The sequence below is a fragment of the Diabrotica virgifera genome, chromosome 7, assembly GCF_917563875.1.
Source record: "Diabrotica virgifera virgifera chromosome 7, PGI_DIABVI_V3a".
NCBI lineage: Eukaryota > Metazoa > Arthropoda > Insecta > Coleoptera > Chrysomelidae > Diabrotica > Diabrotica virgifera.
In genome coordinates, this window is record NC_065449.1 from 100,664,533 (window position 1) to 100,686,347 (window position 21,815).

Sequence of the window (21,815 nt, forward strand, 5' to 3'; positions counted from 1 at the left end):
TCTCTCCATATTATGATAATCTGACGCACTCGAGTAACTGCCAAAATCCCCGCTTGGGCTCCCCTACCATAATATGGTAGTGGTACATTTACAGGGTACAAGGTTTCTCCCCAAGTGATGCGCAAAATCCCCGCTGCGGCTCCACTACCATTAGGGGCCACCATTCCCCCGGTCACGCTTATTTAAATTATTTTGTTTAATAGTTTTTCTTACAAGTACTTTTTAGAATGGTACGTTCCATTTAAATTTAAGCAAAAAATTCTCAAATAATGCCGTTATGAAATTTTACTAGGCCAGCGATATTTCACTTATTTATTTCAACATTTATTTATAATTTATTTTATAACCTTCGTTATTTAGCAAACAATATAGTGATAGTACAATATACAAATCTCTCTGTAAAATCGAACAATAAACAAAGTATAACTTCCTGCGTAGGTACACCATACGGTTCCGTATTGCAAAAATCCTTCAACTTCAGTGTTACAGCGCACTCAGAAGCGGCAGCATTAATCTTATACGATTGTGATGTAATTTTGTTAGTTACCGGACGATTTTTATACAAAAGTGGTGCAATAATCTAACAAGATGGAAAGTGAGATTCCCCTAAAAGGCTATTCAACGAACAGTGAACGTGCCAATAATAACAGATATACCCAAAAAAACTCTTGGAAGCGATTAAGAAGATATTTTCGTGATTACTGTGATAATTCTAGTATTATTGGATTTAAATATTTAGGAGAAAAACGGTCCAGAGGTGAGCGGTAAGTACCCAATTAAAAATTTTGTGATAAGGTTGAAATTGAAATTGAAAAAATGTGTACCTAATAGCCCTGTAAAAGACCGTTTTGGAGTGTACTTTTCAGTGCCACCAGCCACCATCGAATTGCATGAAAGGCTTTAGGTTCTACTTACCCTCCACTTCAAAGTTGTACTTGTCCGTTAGTTGCTTTTTCACTGGGGGGTGGGGGTGAGAGTCACCCCCTCGTGGGTGAAAAAGCATACATTTAAAATACGTAGATCCGGAAATGGACAAATTTACTAATTGTAAGCAACTATTGTTCTTTAGAGTTTTTTTTAACTAAGTCAATATTTTTCGAGTTATTTGCGAGTGAAAATATTCTTTTTTCAACAAATAAAAACACGTTTTTGGCAGGTGGTTTTTCGCAAATAACTCAAAAATTAATTAACTCAAAATTTTTTTCCAAAAAAATAAGTATTTTATAAAAAAATAATTTTTTGCAAAAATGTACCTTATAAAAAAAACAAAAAAAATGGTGTATTCATAACGTCTATAGACCTAGTAAAAGCAACGTGGTAACTCATGAAAAATTCAAATTTCAAATTGAATATTTCAACGTAAAATAACCAAAAAATGGAGCACGTTTCGGATAAAACATTAAAACTTTTTTAAAGTGTTTAAAAAAGTTTTTGGTTTTGTTTTTATATGAAAGTTTCTAGCATCAAAACTAAGCGAATTACATTCAAAATAAAGTTGGCCCCTTTTTTTGGTAAAAAAATTACCTACTTTACTTTACTTAATATTGTTTATATGATCTATGAAGTTTGTCTAGTTTGAAGTGCTTATTTTTGAAGAAAAAAGTGGTTTTATAGTAATTTTTTTTTCATTTTGGAAAGAATGCCTTTTTTCAAAATAAATAAAAGTATTAGTAATATGAAAAATCTCAAAGAGTAAAAATGTGGGTTTTGCTTTTATAAATATTTTGGTTTTATTTTGTTTTTCTGTAAGACAAAAATTGGTTATGATATGGCTGTTCAAATTTTGCATGTTCTTTCAACTACAACCCTTTCAAAAATAAGCACTGTGAACCCGTGAAACTTACAGATCATATAACAAATATAAGTAAAGGAGATTTGTGGTGCTAAATAGGGAGAGACTTTCATGTTTTTTTTTTACAAAAAAAGGATCAACTTTATTTTGAGCGTAACGTGCTAAAGCTTTTTTAAACAGTTTAAAAAGTTTTAATGAGTTTCCCCGGAAACTGCTTCATTTTTGGTTATTTCACGTTGAAATATTTGATTTGAAATTTGACAAATAAGAACGTATTTTTCATGAGCTACAACTTTGCTTTTAGAGGGTCTACTGACTTTATGAATACATGTTGTGACCAACTCCAATTCAGTCGAATTCGGGGCAAGGCTGAAAAAAATACCTGAAATCCGGGACTTTTCATTGAAAATCGGGCCATTTTTTTTTTAAATACAGTTTGGGCCAAAGAAGACAGTTCACCTCGATATTTGGCAGTAGTTATTAGATTTTAAGGAAACGCCAAAACAGGTTGATTTTTTATCTAAGGGCGACACATTTTTACGGTACATACATCTGTCATTTGTCAACCCCCTTCCTTCCACTTCCCTCGCCCCTTATTTTTAAATATAGAGTCGGGGCCATGTTCTAGCTCATTTGAAAGTTTATTCAATTCTCTGTTCAGTAATATTAACATTGACATAATTATTTATACAGGCTGGCCAAGAAAAATTATTTTGAATTAAATTAATTGACACAAAAAGAAGAGTGTATGTAATTTATTTAACTCAAAATACATTCTACTGCTGACAGAAAACAGAAAAAATGTTTATTTCATAAATAAACATTGTTTGTTGCTTAAATTTAATATTCGACCTACCAAGAGACAGATGGATGGCAGTTTAAACAGTGAAATCAAGCGAAAAGCAATGTTTATTCATCAAAAAACATTTTTTTCTGTTTTGTGAAAGCAGTAAAATGTATTTTGATTTTGAATGAAATAAATTACATACATTCTTCTTTTTTTGTTAATTAATTTAATAAAAAAAATTTATTCTTGGACACCCTGTATAAATAATTATGTTAATATTTATATTACTGAATAGAGAAATGAATAACCTTTCAAATGAGCTAGCACACGACCCTTATTCTTTAGTTAAAAATAAGGGGTAGGGGAAGTGGAAGGGAGGGGGTTGACAAATGACAGATGTAGGTACCATAAAAACATGTCCCCCTTAGATCAAAAATCGACCTGTTTCGGCTTTTCCTTAAAATCTAATAACTATGTTATGTATGGGTTGTAATGATAATCACATTTTTGTTAGTTTTTGACGTTTCGACATCCAATTCCGAAATTGTTTAAAAAAAAAAAGAAAAATTATAAAATTAACTGATGTTGGACTTTTATGTAAATAGAACCTTAAATTAATATAAAAATATAATTATAAAAAAATTATAAAAATACATTCTTGTTTTCGAATCGTCTCTTCAGAAGACAATAATTATTATTTATTAAAATACAGAAACGGGCAAAAGTCCAGTTTTAGTTTTCGTAGAACTATAATACCACCATATAAAATGCATGTGTTTTGGATGTGGTATTAGTATTACACTCTAGAAATTATCGACGTTTTTTCGTCCCACCAATTCAATTTGATGTGAATTCTTAGAAGAATAGTAGTCAAAATTTGAAAATAAAAGTTTACCAAAACATTGAAAATTCGGATGACCCGGAAGCCTTGTCGGAGACGCCGGGACACGACTTCGTAATTCGGACCATGTACCGGATTTTTCGGGCTAGTTGGTCACACTATATACACCATTTTTTTCGTTTTTTATTAGCTAGGTACATTTTTGCTGATAATATTTTTTCGATAAAATACTTTTTGAGTTATTTGCGAAAACCTCCTGAAAACGTGTTTAAAACAATGAACATTTTCACTCGCAAATAACTCGAAAAGTCAACTTAGTTAAAAAAACTTTATAAAACAAAAGTTGCTTAGAATTAGTCAATTTATCCATTTACAGATATTTCCTTATTGTGAACGTATCTTTTTCACCCACGAGAAGAGGTGACTTTCAGCACCAGGTAAAAGCAACCAACGGCGCAAGTCCAACTTTGAAGTGTAAAGTAAGTAGAACATAAATCCAGATTTTTATGCAATTCGGTGGTGACACTGAAAATTACACGGTATCGCCGTATTTCTCGTTCATTTACTGGACTAAAACACTAACCTTCAAACATGTTATCATTTATACAATTTTCAATGCTAAAAACGAGCAGTAGAACCACATGTCATGTTTCCATGTTTGTTAAATATTATTATGTTTAAGTATATGAGATTAGCTATAGTTTTTACTACATTTTAGATATTCAACACAATTTTTTTCTCAGTAAGTAATCTTTTGAAAACGATTTCCAAAGTGGAAATCGAAACGTCAAATATTTTTTAGGTAAAATATAATTGCCATTACAAACAAACTCTGGCTAATCCCATATAAACATAATTTAACTTAGACATGCCACAAGAAAGCAGTTTCAGAACCTTATAGTCTAAGAGCTAGAGCCGAAAAATCATCGTCATAAGTAATATGGAGTTTGGCATGTGAAATGTGTCTATTGTATATGATAATTATGACCCCTTTCAGGCTGACACCTCAGTGGATACAGGAAGTAGCAATAAGGGATGAAAGGGGAAAGTTAGTGTAGTCTTTAAAGGTTTTCACCTCCTATTTTGTTAAACCTCCATCGATTTGCATGAAAATTGGTGACTAGTTAGAGCATATCCCAAGAAATAAAAATGATTTGATGCCAACTTGCACTTTTACCCTAGGGGTGGATACCACCCCTTCTCAGGGGTGAAAACTATTTTATTAAAAATAACCCCACAAATCGATAGAGGGACAAATTATAAGTAAAATTTGTTATAAATATTACATGATATAACAAATACTAAAATAAAATAAATCAATACTTTTTGAGTTATTAAAGATCAAAGATTTGTCTGTTTAAGAGCACATGCGTGAAGTCACGGATGATAAAAAGAACATATTAATTAATAGGGAACTTGCATAAAAATTTTAAATTCTAAAAAAATGGTATAAATCACAACAGAACATAATTTAGAACCTGTATCAAAGATAAAAAAGTTTTGTTTGTCTTTCGTTTGGCCCTTAAAGACGACTAAAAATTCAACTTATACCAGCCACCCCAAAACGCGTCGTGACGTCACGGGGTTGTATGTTTACATTCTACACCAATTGTATATAATTTTAAATTAGACATTATAAACGTCAGTAAAAAATACAGTTATGTGACGTTAAAAGTGTTTTTGATCGTTTGAACTATTCATAGAAAATTTGTACTTTTACAAAATGGTTTTATTTTCAATAGTAAACCTTCTTTCATTTCCTTCAAAAACTGTATCAAACTCCAATCTCAACAAACTGGTATATATTATTACAACGACATACGATAAATGTCATTAGAATATAAATATTTTTCCTTTATTCCCCGACGACGAGCTGACCAAATACCCAACTAGGTGGAGGCCAATAAACTAAAGAAGAAGAAGAAGAATATACGTAAATATAACCATAAACGGAACCACATAGTTAAACTCTGTGACGTCACGGGTCATTTGAACTATTTTAAGATAAAGAAGACTTTAAATTTGTGCTTCTAAGTTATTATGAGTTTTTGAAGCGTGAAATTTTGTAAATCTCATTTTTATAAAAAACTGAACATTATTATGTAATAAAAAAATGTCCAAGTTCCCTATTGTATGTTACTAAAATATTATTTTTTTATTATTTCGATATTATAAATTTAGCAAAAGTGTATTCGAATATGTCAAATGTACCCATTATTGGACACCCCCAGTTTCTGGACATATTCAGTTTATATTGATAGAAAAAATTCAATTAAATATCGAAATAATATAAAAATAATATTTTACTAACATACAATTAATTAATATATGTTCTTTTTATCATCCGTAACTTCACGCATATGCTCTTAAATAGACAAATCTTTGATCTTTAATAACTCAAAAAATATTGATTTATTTTAATAACATGATACAACAAATTTTACTTAAAATTTGTCCCTCTATCTATTTGTGGGGTTATTTTTAATAAAAAATTTTTCACCCGCGGGAAGGGGTGATATTCACTACCAGGGTAAAAGTGCAAGTTGGCACCAAATCAGTTTTATTTCTTGAGGTATGCTCTAACTAGTCACCAATTTTCATGAAAATTGATGGAGGTTTAACCAAATAGGAGGTGAAAACCTTTAATGACTGCACTAACCCCTTTCATCCCTTATTCCCACCTCCTGTGTCCACTGAGGTGTCACCCTAAAAGGGTTCATAATTGTCAATATACAATGGACACATTTCACAGGAAAAACTCCATATTACTTATGACGATGATTTTTCGGCTCTAGCTCTCCGTCTATTATATACAGCCGTCCTCCCCAAACCCAACCTTCACAAAAAGCTTATAAGCATTAATTTGTAAATCTAAAAGTTAAAATAATTTTACGTTAAAAAAATCAAAATTGCAAGAAGCATTAAGAGTTTACTTTAATGTAGTATTGTAGTATAATTTTACAATTTTACACAGTGGCGGATCTAAAAATTTGCCTTGGGGTAGGGGGACTTCCAATGAAACATCAACCAAAAGACATAAAAAGATAAACCCAACTACATAAAAGACGTTACTAATAACTAATGTGCATTAAATACCTTAATTTTCATAACTAGCGTGTAAATTGGGTTGAATTTATCTGTCTGTGGTTTAAGTTTCATGACAGCTAATAAAGCTTTTAATGTTTTTATGTTTCAACAATTTTTTCCTTTAATTTTGGACCGTGTTAGGGGATAAATTTCCCCATTTTCCCTCCCCGTAGATTTGCCACTGATTTTACAATTATCTGTAATGTTCTGTATGAAAGGAATAAATACATAATTATAAATACTGTACACGACAGGATTTAGCATATTCTACTAATAATTTCTTCACTAAACTTTGCTTTTTAGTCCTAGTCTAAGATACGATATGCGGTCGATCTGCACCGATTGTTTAATGGACAAAAATTATTGGATATTTATGTAATTTAGTAGCTAAGTGATTGATACTAATGATAAATAAGTCTGAAAGTCTTTTTTGCTCCATTATGACTCGTAGCTAATTTTTTAAGAAATCTAAAAATATCTTAATTCATTTTTTTACAAATACCGAGAAGATACATTTTTTTACATATACCGATTTTCAGTCCCAACGCTAGGGTATAAGGTGTCTGCGTACAAAACTAGCACAGGCGCCTTTAGGTTTTTTAAATTAGTAGTTTATATATAACATCAGCAGAAACAATCTCATTTTAACACCCATCAAACAGATGCCCGCCTGCATCCCTTGCAGGACCGATATCGCCGGCCCTGCCGATTTTGAACTTCAATTTTCTTTAACCTAGCTTTTTGGTATTACTGGTGGTTTTCACGCGCAGTGGGTACCGATCGATTTTATTGTTATTGTTAGTCCGCTATAACTTTTCCCATCCGTCACGATTCATTTTCAAACAAATTAAGTCAAAACATAAAGTGAAATGAACGTCGATGTGTAAATATATACATTTTGTTTACTATACTACACACATCGGCGTACGTTTCACTTTATGTCTTGACTTAATTTGTTTGAACATGAATCGTGACGCATGGGAAAAGTTATAGCGGACGAACATAATAATATTATATTATATTTATGGTAAGTATGAGTCTCTTGAAGATATGAAAATTTGTATTTAGAAAGAGGACAGAAATAAAAACATTATGGTTCGACGATTACCGTTCTATTGTGTATAACGTGTAACCACTCCTCTCAATTCAACGTTTTTTACTTATAAAAGAAGTGTTTCGCTGAGTATTTTCTACTACCGTTTTCTGAATTTAATTTAATCTAATAATTACCGATAATAGTTACCGATATTTTCTATTTGTTTATAAACCAAAAAATTGTTTATAACTTTAAAACATTCCTGAGGCTGCCCAAATAGTCCAACTTCAATTCTATAAAATACGTTAGTGGACTAAGTAGACTACTTTTTTATACGTAAAAAAATTGGAAATCTTCTACATAATTTAGCTTTTGTTGTGAAATATTAAAAAAAATTAAAGTAATTGACAAACTTCTACACAGGGCCGTCTTAAGCATACACGGCGCCTAGGCGCAAGAGTCATCTCCCCCCCCCTTTTGTCAGCAGATTATATAGGTTATAGGTACGCTAAAATTAAAACTAATTATGTTTGCTTTCTTTATTTATAATATTTTAAAAAACATGGTTTCAGTATTCAAAAAAGATCAATCTTATAACACTATTCTTATATCCAAAGTCTACTTTTCTAGCTTTTGGCAAAGTTGGCAAAGGTTTTTATTACTACGGTGATATCTATTTTTACTTGCTTTTCTATATGTACTTATTAAAGCCAGGTTTGTTAATTTGTATTGACTCATTGTTGAGCACAGATAATTTTTGATCAAATTAAGTTTAGAAAAAGACTTTCGCTCCTTCGGCTACTGTTACTGGAAGTGTTTAATATATCCTGAGACATGTTAAAGGATTTGGGAAAACGAAGAGTAATTTATTAGAAATATAACTCAAAATATCGAGTGGAGTTGTGTATTTATTTATAAAAAATATTGGTAACAATTCTAACTCATGGAATAGACCTTCACCATGTATATCAGATCTATTTACATGCGCTAATTTTTTTTTTGTAAATTTAAACACTGCGTGTTTTTTAAGTTTCCTTAGGAGTTTCTCCAACTCAATATATTTTCCAAGAAAGAAAAAATATCCTAAAAAATATAATGTTCCCTCAACATTTCAAATATTTTACTTAATTTTCCAATGGCAATGTTTAATAAATAATAAGATAAGTTAATTTTAAAATTTTTTTTTGGGTCTAAAAGAGGCTCGTTTGCACCTAGTGTTGCCCAAAATCGGTCTTGGTCTTGCAGTCTTGGTCTTGTTCTTGCGTTTCCGCAAGACCAAGACCAAGACCAAAACCGCCTAATTTTAGCAAGACCAAGACTTACCGTGCAAGACTTGAGCAAGAACAAGACTAAGCCTGCGAGACCCTTGCGTCTTGCAGTTAGAACTGAGGGTCGTTTTAGGGAGTATATAAGTTCGGCTATATTCTTAGATACTCTATGAGAAACAAAAAAAATTGTAACAAAAATTTTGAAAATTGGACTTAATGCACATTACGAACAATACCATAAACATACATAGCGAATCAAAATATCCATTAAAAAAACACTCGACACATTTGACATATACTCAGAGGTCATTATTATAATGTAAAAATAAATTTTTTTAGTACATGCTTTCTCAGCAGCCGACTCCTTTGCGCTGAAATTAATTGTCCTGCTTTTGAGAATAGTCGTCTTCTAATCATATTCATATAACACAACATTCCTGCGTTACGACGCCTACAGTAATATCGAATATCGTTTCCAAACTTTTTAAAAATACGTCACCTTAGCACTTATATAAATTTACATAAATATTTTTTTCATTATTAGTTTTCTAGGAATCTAAACAACAGAAATCTTATCAGTATACATTATTATAGTATAAGACTATTATGTATTGTTTCTGCTCACTGTGTCCTGTGTTAGGAGGTCACTCGGCTAAACAAAATTTGTCGAAAGAGCGCGGCTATTATTTATAAGTATCATAACCAGACAAAAGAATAGAGATAATGCCGGATATCGTGTAAACATAATACAGAAATATTATTTTAACAATATACACCTCTCCAAGAAATTAGCACCACCTTAAAAACGGGTCATTTTTAATGTCTCAAATTTTCTAAACCTGTTGTCCAATTTAAGTAATTTTTTTTTAATATTTCGTCTTATTCTTTATAAATATCGCAGTAATAATAGATATGGTCCAAGAGCTGTGAGACATTTTTGAGTAGGTATTTTAGGCAACCTGAAATTTTTTCAGGTCACTCTTCCATGATAGCCTAATACAAAAATGCCGGTCTGGCTGGAGGGTAGCGGTTATTTTCCCCAAAAATCCCCCCCAAAGTTGAACAAAAGGGTAAAAATTGTTATTACAAAAAATATCATTGACGTGACTTAAAAGAAAATCTAAATATTTAAATATAAAGAAAATAAACAGGCCATGCGATTTGAGGGCGATTTTAACTCTGCAAGATACTTGCATGGGCGCCCCAGGATTATTTTCAGGGGATGCATCTGAACTTCAGAAGATTTCATCTGAATCTGTACATACTATTAACGAGTATAAAATATACAACTATACATGCATAGCTAATGTAAATTCCTTCCGGACAGGGAGGTGCAATTGTTATTTTGACAGGGTATTTTTTAATATTAAAAATAAATATTTTAAAAAAGACAGGTTTTTTTTGGTGAAATTTTCCAACTGCCAGGTGATCAAACAAATTACGCGTGCATATAAATGAAAAGCGCTATAGGTAAGCAGCAGTGTGAGAAAGATCGTATACCCATAGCTGTTTGCGTCCTCTGTTGTAGCTGAGCGAGTCCGTTCGATAGAGAAAAATCACGTGACATGGCGGTATCCATGTTGTTGTTTCTCGAAACGTTAGAGTAATTATTATATATTACAGTTTTTTAAGTAACTTTTTCTTAATTAAAGAAAAATAATACGTGCATACAATAGATTTTGCAAATATGATAGAAAAACAATTTTATTATTATAAATATGTAGGTAGAAAAGTATAAAACTATAAACTAAATTAATTCTGTGTCCGAATCTTGTACTTCTTCTTCAAACTCCTCATCTGAGCTTAAATATTCATTCTCTTCTTCTTCGTCAGACTCCCCTCGAGACTCAGATTCCTCTTCTACATGATCTGTAGATAGTTGTAATATGTATTTAGAATTAATTAAAAATTAATTAGTGATTAATTAGTTGAGTTGCTACGTATTCTCCGTTCTTTTATACGGGGTCGAAGCCTGGACAATCACAGGCGCATCTGAAGAAAGACTTGCCGTTGTTGAGATGTGAAGTTATCGAATAATGTTAAATATATCATGGACACAGGTAACAAACACGGAAACATTAAGAAAGATGAAAAAGGCAAAAGAAATACTCAACACTATGAAGGAAAGAAACATGAGCTACTTTGGTCATATACTAAGAAATAAAAAACGTGATGTGGTTGGTTATATAAGGAAAAGTATTAAGCATTGGTTATATAAGTAAGAATACGTAGCAACTCAATCAATTGATCACTAATTAATTTTTCATTAATTCTAAATACATATTACAACTATTTACAGATCAGGTAGAAGAATCTGAGTCTCGAGGGGAGTCTGACGAAGAAGAAGAGAATGTATATTTATTTTAGCTCATTTTTCTTTCCGTCATAGTGTTGAGTATTTCTTTTGCCTTTTTCATCTTTCTTAATGTTTCCCTGTTTGTTAAGTGTTGTTTCCATGATATTTTTTACATTTTTCGATAACACCACATCTTAACAATGGCAAGTCTTTCTTCAGATGCGCCCGTGATTGTCCAGGCTTCGACTCCGTATAAAAGGACAGAGAATACGTAGCAACTCAATCACTGATTATTTTTTAATTAATTCTAAATACATATTACAACTATTTACAGATCATGTAGAAGAGTAATGTGAGTCTCGAGGGGAGTCTGACGAAGAAGAAGAAAATGAACATTGAAGCTCAGATGAGGAGTTTGAAGAAGAAGTACAAAGTTCGGACACAGAATTAATTTAGTTTATAGTTTTATACTTTTCTACCTATATATTTATAATAATAAATTTGTCTTTTTCTATAATATTTGCAAAATATATTGTATAGTACGTATTATTTTCCTTTAATTAAGAAAAATTACTTAAAAAACTATAATATATATAATAATTACTCTAACGTTTCGAGGCACAACAACATGGATATCGCCAGGTCACGTGATTTTCTCGAGCGAACGGACTCGCTCAGCTACAACAGAGGACGCAAACAGCTATCGGTATACGCTCTTTTTCACACTGCTGCTTACCTATAGCGGTTTCATTTATATGCACGCGTAATTTATTTGATCACATGGTAACTGGATAATTTCACCAAAAAAACCTGTATTTTTTAGAATATTTATTTTTAAAATTAAAAAATACCCCGTCAAAATAACAATTGCACCTCCCTGTCCGGAAGGGATGTACATAGCAATGCATGTATAGTTGTATATTTTATACTCGTTAATAGTATATACAGATTCAGATGAAATCTTCTGAAGTTCAGATGCACCCCCTGAAAATAATCCTGGGGCGCCCATGAAAGTATCTTGCAGAGTTAAAATCGCCCTAAAGTCGCCTGGTCTGTTTATTTTCTTTATATTTAAATATTTAAATTTACTTTCAAGTCATAACAATGATATTTTTTGTAATAACAATTTTTACCCTTTTTTAAATTTGGGGGGGGGGGGATTTTTGGGGAAAATAACCGCTACCCTCCAGCCAGACCGGCATTTTTGTATTAGGCTATCATAGAAGAGTCACCTCAAAAATTTTCAGGTTGCCTAAAATACCTACTCAAAAATGTCTCACAGCTCTTATACTAATATTGTTGCTAGACAGGTCAATTTTTGTCAGTGTATACCGGGTGTACCAATCAAACTGTGTTTTTCTCACTCTGTGGAATATTCTAGCACTATGCTAAGTTATTATTCTAGCAGGCAATAGCATACTGAAATTAAAGCCCAACTATAGCCTCATATTTTCTTAACATTATGTTTTTTTATTCATTCACTTACATTAGATAATAAAAAAGTTAGGTACTTTTTTAACTAGCCATGTTTTTCACCAATACAGAATGTTTTTAAATAAGTATGGCCAATTTTACTACTGGAACTTAAAAGCGGTTCCAAAAGAACTGAAATATTGAACCAATCGAAAAGACTAAAAGGAACAGACATTTACCTAAGTGAAGATTATTCCAAGGAGATACAAGACCAGAGAAAAATACTGAAACAACACTTAAAGGAAGCAAGAGAAAGGGGTCAGAAGGCATCGCTAAATTATAATAAGCTAAAAATAAACGACAAAACATATACTGTGGAAAACTTAGGATACAAGAGGACACAAAGCGAAATGATGAATACTAAAACACCTCAAGGAAAACCCAGAGGAAGAACATATACGGAAAGATCACCAGGAGATGACGAAAATGAATCAGAAAATATGGCGAAAATAATCAAGACTGCACATAATTCCGGCACAAAGCCAAAAAACTGAGATTGTATGTAAAAGTAGCACATAGTAAAGAACAAACGACTAGTATCACTAAAACATACCGGCAAACGAATATGGAAAACGCATTTATGGAATGTAAAGAGACTGTAAAGAAAATGAATGAAAACCTGAAAACGAAACTAGCACGGAAAAAGAACAACGAATCAAACATAAGAAAAAGAGATAGAAAAAGAAAAACCAAGAAGAAAAATAGAGTAAAAGTAGGAACCTGGAACGTTCAAACATTATTGAGACCAGGAAAAATGGAAGAGGTAGCAAGAGAAATGCAAAGATACTGTAACAAAAACGAGCGTTCGGGTATTTATTTACGACTTTATTATTTATTTATACAAGTTTACTTTACAAACTTTAGCTTAAGACTAAAAACTATTTACAAATATGCCCGTATTTATACCCAGTTGTTATTCTGGAACAATCGACGCCCATCTCTAGCTATCAGCGTGTTCCGCCTACGGGTCGTACGTTCGAGAAGTTCCTCCTCCTTTCCGCCGAGGCCTAGATCATTCGATGACGTCATTCTCGAGGTGTTTACTGTTATACGGCGGTCGGCCAAGATTTCTCTTTTGTTACACTGCTCCCCTCTTAAGATCTGAGCGTCCCGATCAGCAACTCTAGATGAAGGCCCAGGATGGCGGAATCTACACGACTCTCCAGCTCTGCATACACCCTTCAAGAAGAAATAGCAGTCTACTGTCTTTGAAGGGTATGACATCTTCGGGTTCATGCAACACACAGTAATTCGTACGCCAGTTTCTCTGAAGATCACTTCAAGCATGCTTCTCACAATCTTCCAATCCAGATTTTCTACTGCATTGCCTATTTTTGGTATAGCCAAATCTTTGATGTCATAATTACACACGGTTTTCTTCAAATTAGTTAGAGCACGGCATATGTTCTCGTAGCTTGGCGTGTCCGTGTAAGACTTCCTGGTCACCATATACAGCAAAGATCGAGGACCATCTTCCAATCGCAGTACTCTTCCAATTTTAGGGTGCTGATGTTTTAACTCGTCCAGGCGGCCGAACTTTCTATTGAATACGAACGAGATTCCTTTAGTCATCTCGAGGTCTTGGGCAACACAGTGGGCTAGAGAGACGTTTTCTGGAACACCAAACAGATCTTGCTGAACTTCTGTGGTCACGCCGAATCTAGCACTCTTTCTCGCTGCGTAATTTGACATAAATTGATTAAAACTTGGCTGTGCGGCGTCTTTCATCTCCTGTTGGAGGACTCGGGCTTCTTCTGTTTCATTTGAGCCAGCATATGGTGCAAGACGATTTATGTGAATAACTTTTGGTTTACCGTTTGACAACTTCTTAATTCTGTATATTACGTCATTTATTTTCTTCTTAACTTCATACGGACCTTCCCATTGTCTTTGCAGTTTAGGACACAAGCCGCGAAGACGTTGTGGATTATAAAGCCAGACAAGATCACCTACTTCGAAGCTTTCATTCTTGCATCGAGAATCATATTGATCTTTCATTCTGTCACTGGCTATCTGGATGTGTTGGGCAAATTCATGAATGTTGTTCATTCGTAACTTCAGGCGGTCGACGTATTCTTCGCCTGCAACATGTTTCTCGGAAGGTCTGCAGCCAAACTCTAGGTCGCAGGGCAAACGAACTTCACGACCCAACATCAGGCAGGTTGGTGTTTGACCTGTAGTTTCATTTACGGCCGAGCGGTAGGCCATCAGGAATAAATGAATGTGTTGGTCCCAATCTCGCTGATTTTCAGATACAACTTTGGACAAGTGTTTACCCATCGTTCGGTTCATCCTCTCGACCATCCCATCTGATTGAGGATGCAGGGGTGTTGTTCTGGTCTTATTGACACCAATCAATTTACAAACGTTTTGGAAAAGAGCTGACTCAAAGTTTCGCCCTTGGTCGGAGTGGATCTCCAAGGGAACACCAAATCGGCTGAAGAATTCTTTAACAAGTACCTCTGCAACGGTAGCAGCTTCTGGATTTGGTAATGCATAGGCCTCGGTCCATTTTGTAAAATAATCCATGGCTACCAGGATGTATTTATTTCCAGCATCAGTTTCTGGAAATGGACCTGCAATGTCGATTGCTACTCTTTCCATAGGACTGCCAACATTATACTGTCTCATGGGTGCTCTCTTTTTACCAACTGGACCATTACCGGATGCACACAGTTCACATTTCTGGCACCATCTTCTTACATTATCTTTACAGTTCACCCAATAGAACCGTTCTCGAACCTTTTGCAGAGTCTTCGTAATACCAAAGTGTCCACCTGATGTACCGTCATGCAACTGACGCAATACTTCTGACACTTTACTTTTAGGTACAATCAACTGAAGCTTCGATTCTGTACCATCATCGTTCTCAAAGGTTCTGTACAGAAGATCATCTTTTAGTACCAGGCAATTCCATTGGCTCCAGTAGGCCTTGACTTCTGGACTATATGCACTAATGTTCTGCCAACTAGGTCTCTCACCTTGCCGCATCCAATCCAATACTCTTTTTATACATGGATCATCCTCCTGGGCGTCTTGTAACTGTTGGGGCTGCCACTGCTCATTAATTACGGTGGTTCGTCTCACGGGGCAAAATCGTTCCTCTAATTTGGCACAGTGATTACAATTTGCACTGCATGGTCGTCTCGAAAGGGCATCAGCATTTGAATGAACTCTTCCGGCCCTGTGTTCTATATCGTAATCATATTCTTGTAATCGTTCTAACCATCTTGCCATCTGGCCATCTGGATTACGGAATTGTATGAGCCATTTTAGAGCAGCGTGATCGGTGCGAAGAAGGAACTTTCTGCCATACAAGTATTTATGGAAATGTTCGCAAGCCTTCACTACACCCAGCAGTTCTCTTCTGGTAACGCAATAGTTTCTTTTTGGTTTCGACAGGACTTTGCTGAAATAAGCGATGACTTTTTCCTGTCCATCCTGGATTTGAGAGAGAACAGCTCCTATAGCACTGTTGCTAGCATCGGTATCCAAAACAAATTTTCCTGCCTGTCCCGGGTAGCTTAATATCGGTGCACTGATCAGAGCCATTTGTAGTTGTTCGAAAGATTTTTGGCACTCTTCACTCCATGTATATTCTTTGCCCTCCTCCGTCAACTTTGTTAGGGGCTTGGAGATATTGGCAAATCCTTTGACAAATCGTCGGTAATATGTACATAAACCAAGGAAACTTCTAATTTCATGTTTATCTTTTGGTACTGGCCAATCTTTAATTGCTTCAATCTTTTCAGGATCAGCTGTTACACCATTACTCGATACAATATGTCCTAGGTACTTAACTTCTCGTCGAAACATGTGACATTTCTTCGGACTTAACTTCAAGTTCGCTGCCCTCAATCGTTGAAAGACTTCTATTAGATTCTTGGCATGTTCATCAAAGGACCTTCCAACCACGATTACATCATCTAAGTAAACCAGGCATGTTTTCCATGTTAGACCTCTTAAAACTGCCTCCATTAATCTTTCAAATGTGGCAGGGGCATTACATAAACCAAACGGCATAGCCGTAAACTGCCAAAGCCCTGATCCTATCGAAAATGCGGTTTTCTCCCGATAGGCTGGCTCCATGTCTACTTGCCAATATCCACTTTTTAAATCGAGTGTGGAAAACCAACGAGAACCGGAGAGAGTATCCAATGTATCGTCTATTCTGGGCAAAGGATAACTATCTTTTTTTGTTACCGCATTGAGCTGGCGGTAGTCGATACAAAAACGTGTTGAACCATCTTTCTTCTTTACCAGAACTACTGGTGATGTCCATGGACTGTTCGATGGTTCAATTACCCCTTGTTTGTCCATATCCTTGATAATCTCTTCGGCTTCATCTCTTTTCGCAAATGGAAGTCGTCCAGGCCGTTGTCTGACTGGCTGAGCGTCTGCAGTATTTATTTTATGCGTTACTATGCTTGTTTTGCCTTTATCCTTCTTATCAATAGCAAAAACATCTTGATACTCTATCAGCATAGACCTCACTTTTTCTGTTCGTTTATGATCAAGATCTTGGCATCTTTCAATGATCATTTCAACAAGGTCTTTTGGATACTTTGACTTCGATGATACGACGAATGTGGCCTACGTCGCCGCAATTCCAACATCTAGGCTCGCGTCTCTTTGGCATCTCGGTACGAACTACTCTCCGTATCATTTCCTCCAGAGGTTCATCGTTGTGTTCGTCACTTTCTTCAATGGTTCTTACTCTATGGCTTCGTGAAGTTTGACTAGCCGTTTCGTGCTCCAATGCAATAGCAAGTGCTTCATCTAAAACTTTCGGTCTTGCTAGTCGTAAGGCTTTCTGTAGTTCACTCTCTTTCAACCCATTGATGAAGGTATCTACGGCAATTTCTTCTAAAATACTGTCTGGCGCCTCCGGATAAGCCAACCGCACCACACGAGCAACATCTGCTTCAAATTCTTGCAGATTCTCACTTGTTCGTTGACTTCTACTTCGCAGTTGTGCTTTGTATACTTGTTGTAGATGAGCATCTCCATAGCGTTTTTCTAGACGAGTGAACAAGGTCTGGTAACATTTTTCTTGACCCTTCGGAATTGACCTTAAGATATCTGCAGCATCACCTCGTAAAGCAGCAGTCAATGAAACAGCCTTTTCTTGTTCGGTCCAATGATTGGCGGTCGCAATAGCTTCGAATTGTCTAAGGTATATGGACCAAGAGGATTTTCCATCAAATGGTGGTAATTTGAATCTCATATTATGCGACATTTCGTCTCTCGGTAGTTCATCTTTCACTACAGGATCTAAACATACTGCATGAACTGACGGTTGCACTTTTGTATCGGTTATCATGCTCTCTAATTCTTTGATCTTCTCTTCTACGGCCAAAACTACTGCATTAACTGAAGGTAGGACTTTCGTATTGGTTACCATAGTCTCTAGTTGTTTGATCTTCTCTTCTAACATTTCTTTACTGTCGTCTACGCTTTTTTGTATCTTATCGAATGTTCTAGAAACCTCTTCAAATTTCTCGTCGTTCTGTCTACAAACGTCTTTAATTACTTGAGAAACACTTTCAAATTTCTCGTTGCTCTGTCTACAAACTTCTTTAATTACTTGAGAAGTCTCGTCGATCTTTTGAGAAATGGTTTCGAATTTCTCATTATTTATCTTAGAAGTATCATCGATCGTTTCAGAAACAGTTTTTAATTTCGATAAGATTGCTTGTTCTGCTGACTGGAAGTGGAACGTTTTTGGGTCTTCTCCGTTCTTCGTGAGGACATCCTCGAGTCGTGCTTGTAGGACTATCTTCAGCCCACTGCTGTCCAGATCCCGTTCCTCTAGCTGTTCACGGAGCTGTTTTACTGTAAGTTCTTGTAGCAACATCTTTGGTGGACACACACGTACTTTCCAAAATGTCTTTTAAAAGTCTTTCCGAATACCGAACAATTAACTCACTTTAACTATTCCCGACGAATAAAGTTCAAAAGTCTTTTAAAGTCTCTCTGTAATTCACTTATTTATATCGCACTAACTTTACCGAACACCGACACCAACTGTAACAAAAACGAGCGTTCGGGTATTTATTTACGACTTTATTATTTATTTATACAAGTTTACTTTACAAACTTTAGCTTAAGACTAAAAACTATTTACAAATATGCCCGTATTTATACCCAGTTGTTATTCTGGAACAATCGACGCCCATCTCTAGCTATCAGCGTGTTCCGCCTACGGGTCGTACGTTCGAGAAGTTCCTCCTCCTTTCCGCCGAGGCCTAGATCATTCGATGACGTCATTCTCGAGGTGTTTACTGTTATACGGCGGTCGGCCAAGATTTCTCTTTTGTTACAATACAGAATAGACATACTAGCACTACAAGAAGTACGATGGAAGGGAGAAGGAAATATCAAAAATACATAATAGACATAAAACGCGTTGGTATACAAAGAGATCCCCTAAGACAGTTACCGAGACCTATACTACTGGAACTTAAAAGCAGTTCCAAAAGAACTGAAATATTGAACCAATCGAAAAGACTAAAAGGAACAGACATTTACCTAAGTGAAGATTATTCCAAGGAGATACAAGACCAGAGAAAATTACTGAAACAACACTTAAAGAAAGCAAGAGAAAGGGGTCAGAAGGCATCGCTAAATTATAATAAGCTAAAAATAAACGACAAAACATATACTGTGGAAAGCTTAGGATACAAGAGGACACAAAGCGAAATGATGAATACTAAAACACCTCAAGGAAAACCCAGAGGAAGAACATATACGGAAAGATCACCAGGAGATGACGAAAATGAATCAGAAAATATGGCGAAAATAACCAAGACTGCACATAATTCCGGCACAAAGCCAAAAAACTGAGATTGTATGTAAAAGTAGCACATAGTAAAGAACAAACGACTAGTATCACTAAAACATACCGGCAAACGAATATGGAAAACGCATTTATGGAATGTAAAGAGACTGTAAAGAAAATGAATGAAAACCTGAAAACGAAACTAGCACGGAAAAAGAACAACGAATCAAACATAAGAAAAAGAGATAGAAAAAGAAAAACCAAGAAGAAAAATAGAGTAAAAGTAGGAACCTGGAACGTTCAAACATTATTGAGACCAGGAAAAATGGAAGAGGTAGCAAGACAAATGCAAAGATACAGAATAGACATACTAGCACTACAAGAAGTACGATGGAAGGGAGAAGGAAATATCAAAAAGAAAAACTACACAATATACTACTCGGGAGAAAACAAGCAAGGAAAAAACGGTACAGCATTCATGGTTAACAGTAAGATTAGGGACAAAGTTACAGAATTTAAAGCGATAAATGGACGAATGTCGTATATAAAAGTAGAAAACAAACAAGCCAATATGACAATCATAAACATATATGCACCCACAGAAAATGCACCAGAAAATAATAAAATTGAATTGTATGAACAACTGGAAGAATTATATGAAAGATTACCCAGAAATGATATAGTACTAATGGTTGGTGACTTCAATGCAAAAGTAGGCAAAGAAAACCAGTATAAGGAAGTAGCAGGGAAAGAAACTATTCATGACGAGACAAACGATAACGGAAGAAAATTATGCCAACTAGCAGCAATAACAAACAGTTACATTATAAGTACAAACTTCATGCACAGAAGAGAGCATAAAGTAACATGGTTGATACCTGGCAGAACAAATGGCAATCAGATAGATCACATACTAATATCCAAAAAATGGAAAGCAATAATGCACGATGTCAGATCATATAGAGGAGCAAACGCGGACACAGACCATTTTCTAGTAATAGGAGAAATCAAAATGAAGATAATTAAAGCAGAGAGAACAAGACAAAACAAAAGAAGATGGAATCTGGAGAAGTTAAAAGTACAGGAACTAAGAGAACAATATGAGACAACCCTAAAGGAAAACCTAACACAAGCATATAACACAGAGGACATATGGAAAAATATAAAAGAATCCATTTTGAATTTAGCTGAAGAGGTGCTAGGACAGAGGGAAATAAAAAGAAGGAAAGAGTGGTTTGATGCAGAATGCGAAAACAAAATCAAACAGAAAAACCAAGCAAGAGATAAATGGATATCAACTAAAGAAGTGCATCATCGAAACGAATATAAAGAAAAAAAGAAAGTAGCCGATATTTGTTGCAAGAACAAAAAAAAACTATGGATCGAAGAGCTGTTAAAGGAACTAGAAATGAATAGTAAAGACAGCGCCAAACTATTTGGATACCTAAAAGCTCAACAAAGAAAAGGCAGACCAGTAGTTAAAATTGACAATAGATCATGGGAAACACACTTCACAGAACTATATAGATGCAAAGAAAGCCCGGAAGAGGAGGTAGGCGCAATGGAAGACATTAGAGATAATGAAATAGGGATGCCAACACATGATGAATATTTAGCCATTATTCAAAAAATGAAACAGAAAAGAACACCAGGCCCAGATGAAATTCCCAATGAACTAATTAAAAACGGAGGGGAAAAGTTATTAACAAGCATCTATAACCTAATAGTTAGAATATGGGAAGCAGAAGAAATGCCCGAGGATTGGAAAGAAGGCAGAATTATACCAATATTTAAGAAAGGAGAAGTAACAAACTGTAACAATTATAGAGCAATATCTCTACTGAGTACAACATATAAAATTCTAACAGCCCTCATCAAACAAAAACTTAATCAATTCACAGAGAAAAAAATTGGGGACTACCAGCAAGGATTCAGAGAAGGCAGATCCACTACAGATGCGATCCACATAGTTACACAAACAATCGAAAAATGCCATGAACACAACATAGAACTCCACATCCTCTTCGTAGACTTCAGACAAGCCTTTGACTGTATTGGAAGAAACAAATTATTTATTGAAATGAAAAATCAAGATATACCAGCAAAATTAATCAGATTAACAAAAATGACCATGGATGGAGCTCGAGCCAAAGTAACAACAGAAGAAGGTAGCACAAAATCAATTGCAATAGAAACAGGAGTGCGACAAGGCGACTCCCTGTCAACCACACTATTCAACATAGCACTAGAAGGAACAGTCAAGGCCAGCAAAATTAAAGGAACTATAGCCCACTCCTCAACACAAATAGTTGCATATGCAGATGATTTAGTTCTTATGGGAAGAGACAAGGAAAGATTAAAAGAAGCAGTAACAATCCTGGCAAATAAGGCACGGAAAAGATGTCTAGAAATTAACGAAGGAAAAACAAAATATCTACTCTGCTCTAGAAGAGA

At 34.8% G+C, this 21,815-nt stretch overlaps 1 protein-coding gene across 1 annotated transcript in view; it reads left to right on the top strand.

Moving 5' to 3' along the window:
- Nucleotides 1-447: 447 nt before the first annotated feature.
- LOC114336264 (pickpocket protein 28) overlaps nt 448-21,815 on the top strand; it is a 316,523-nt gene continuing 295,155 nt past the window's right edge. The window contains exon 1 of the mRNA XM_050657303.1: nt 448-764. Within this exon, the coding sequence (XP_050513260.1) occupies nt 589-764 (176 nt within the window). The 5' untranslated portion in view covers nt 448-588. The remainder of the gene's footprint in view (nt 765-21,815) is intronic.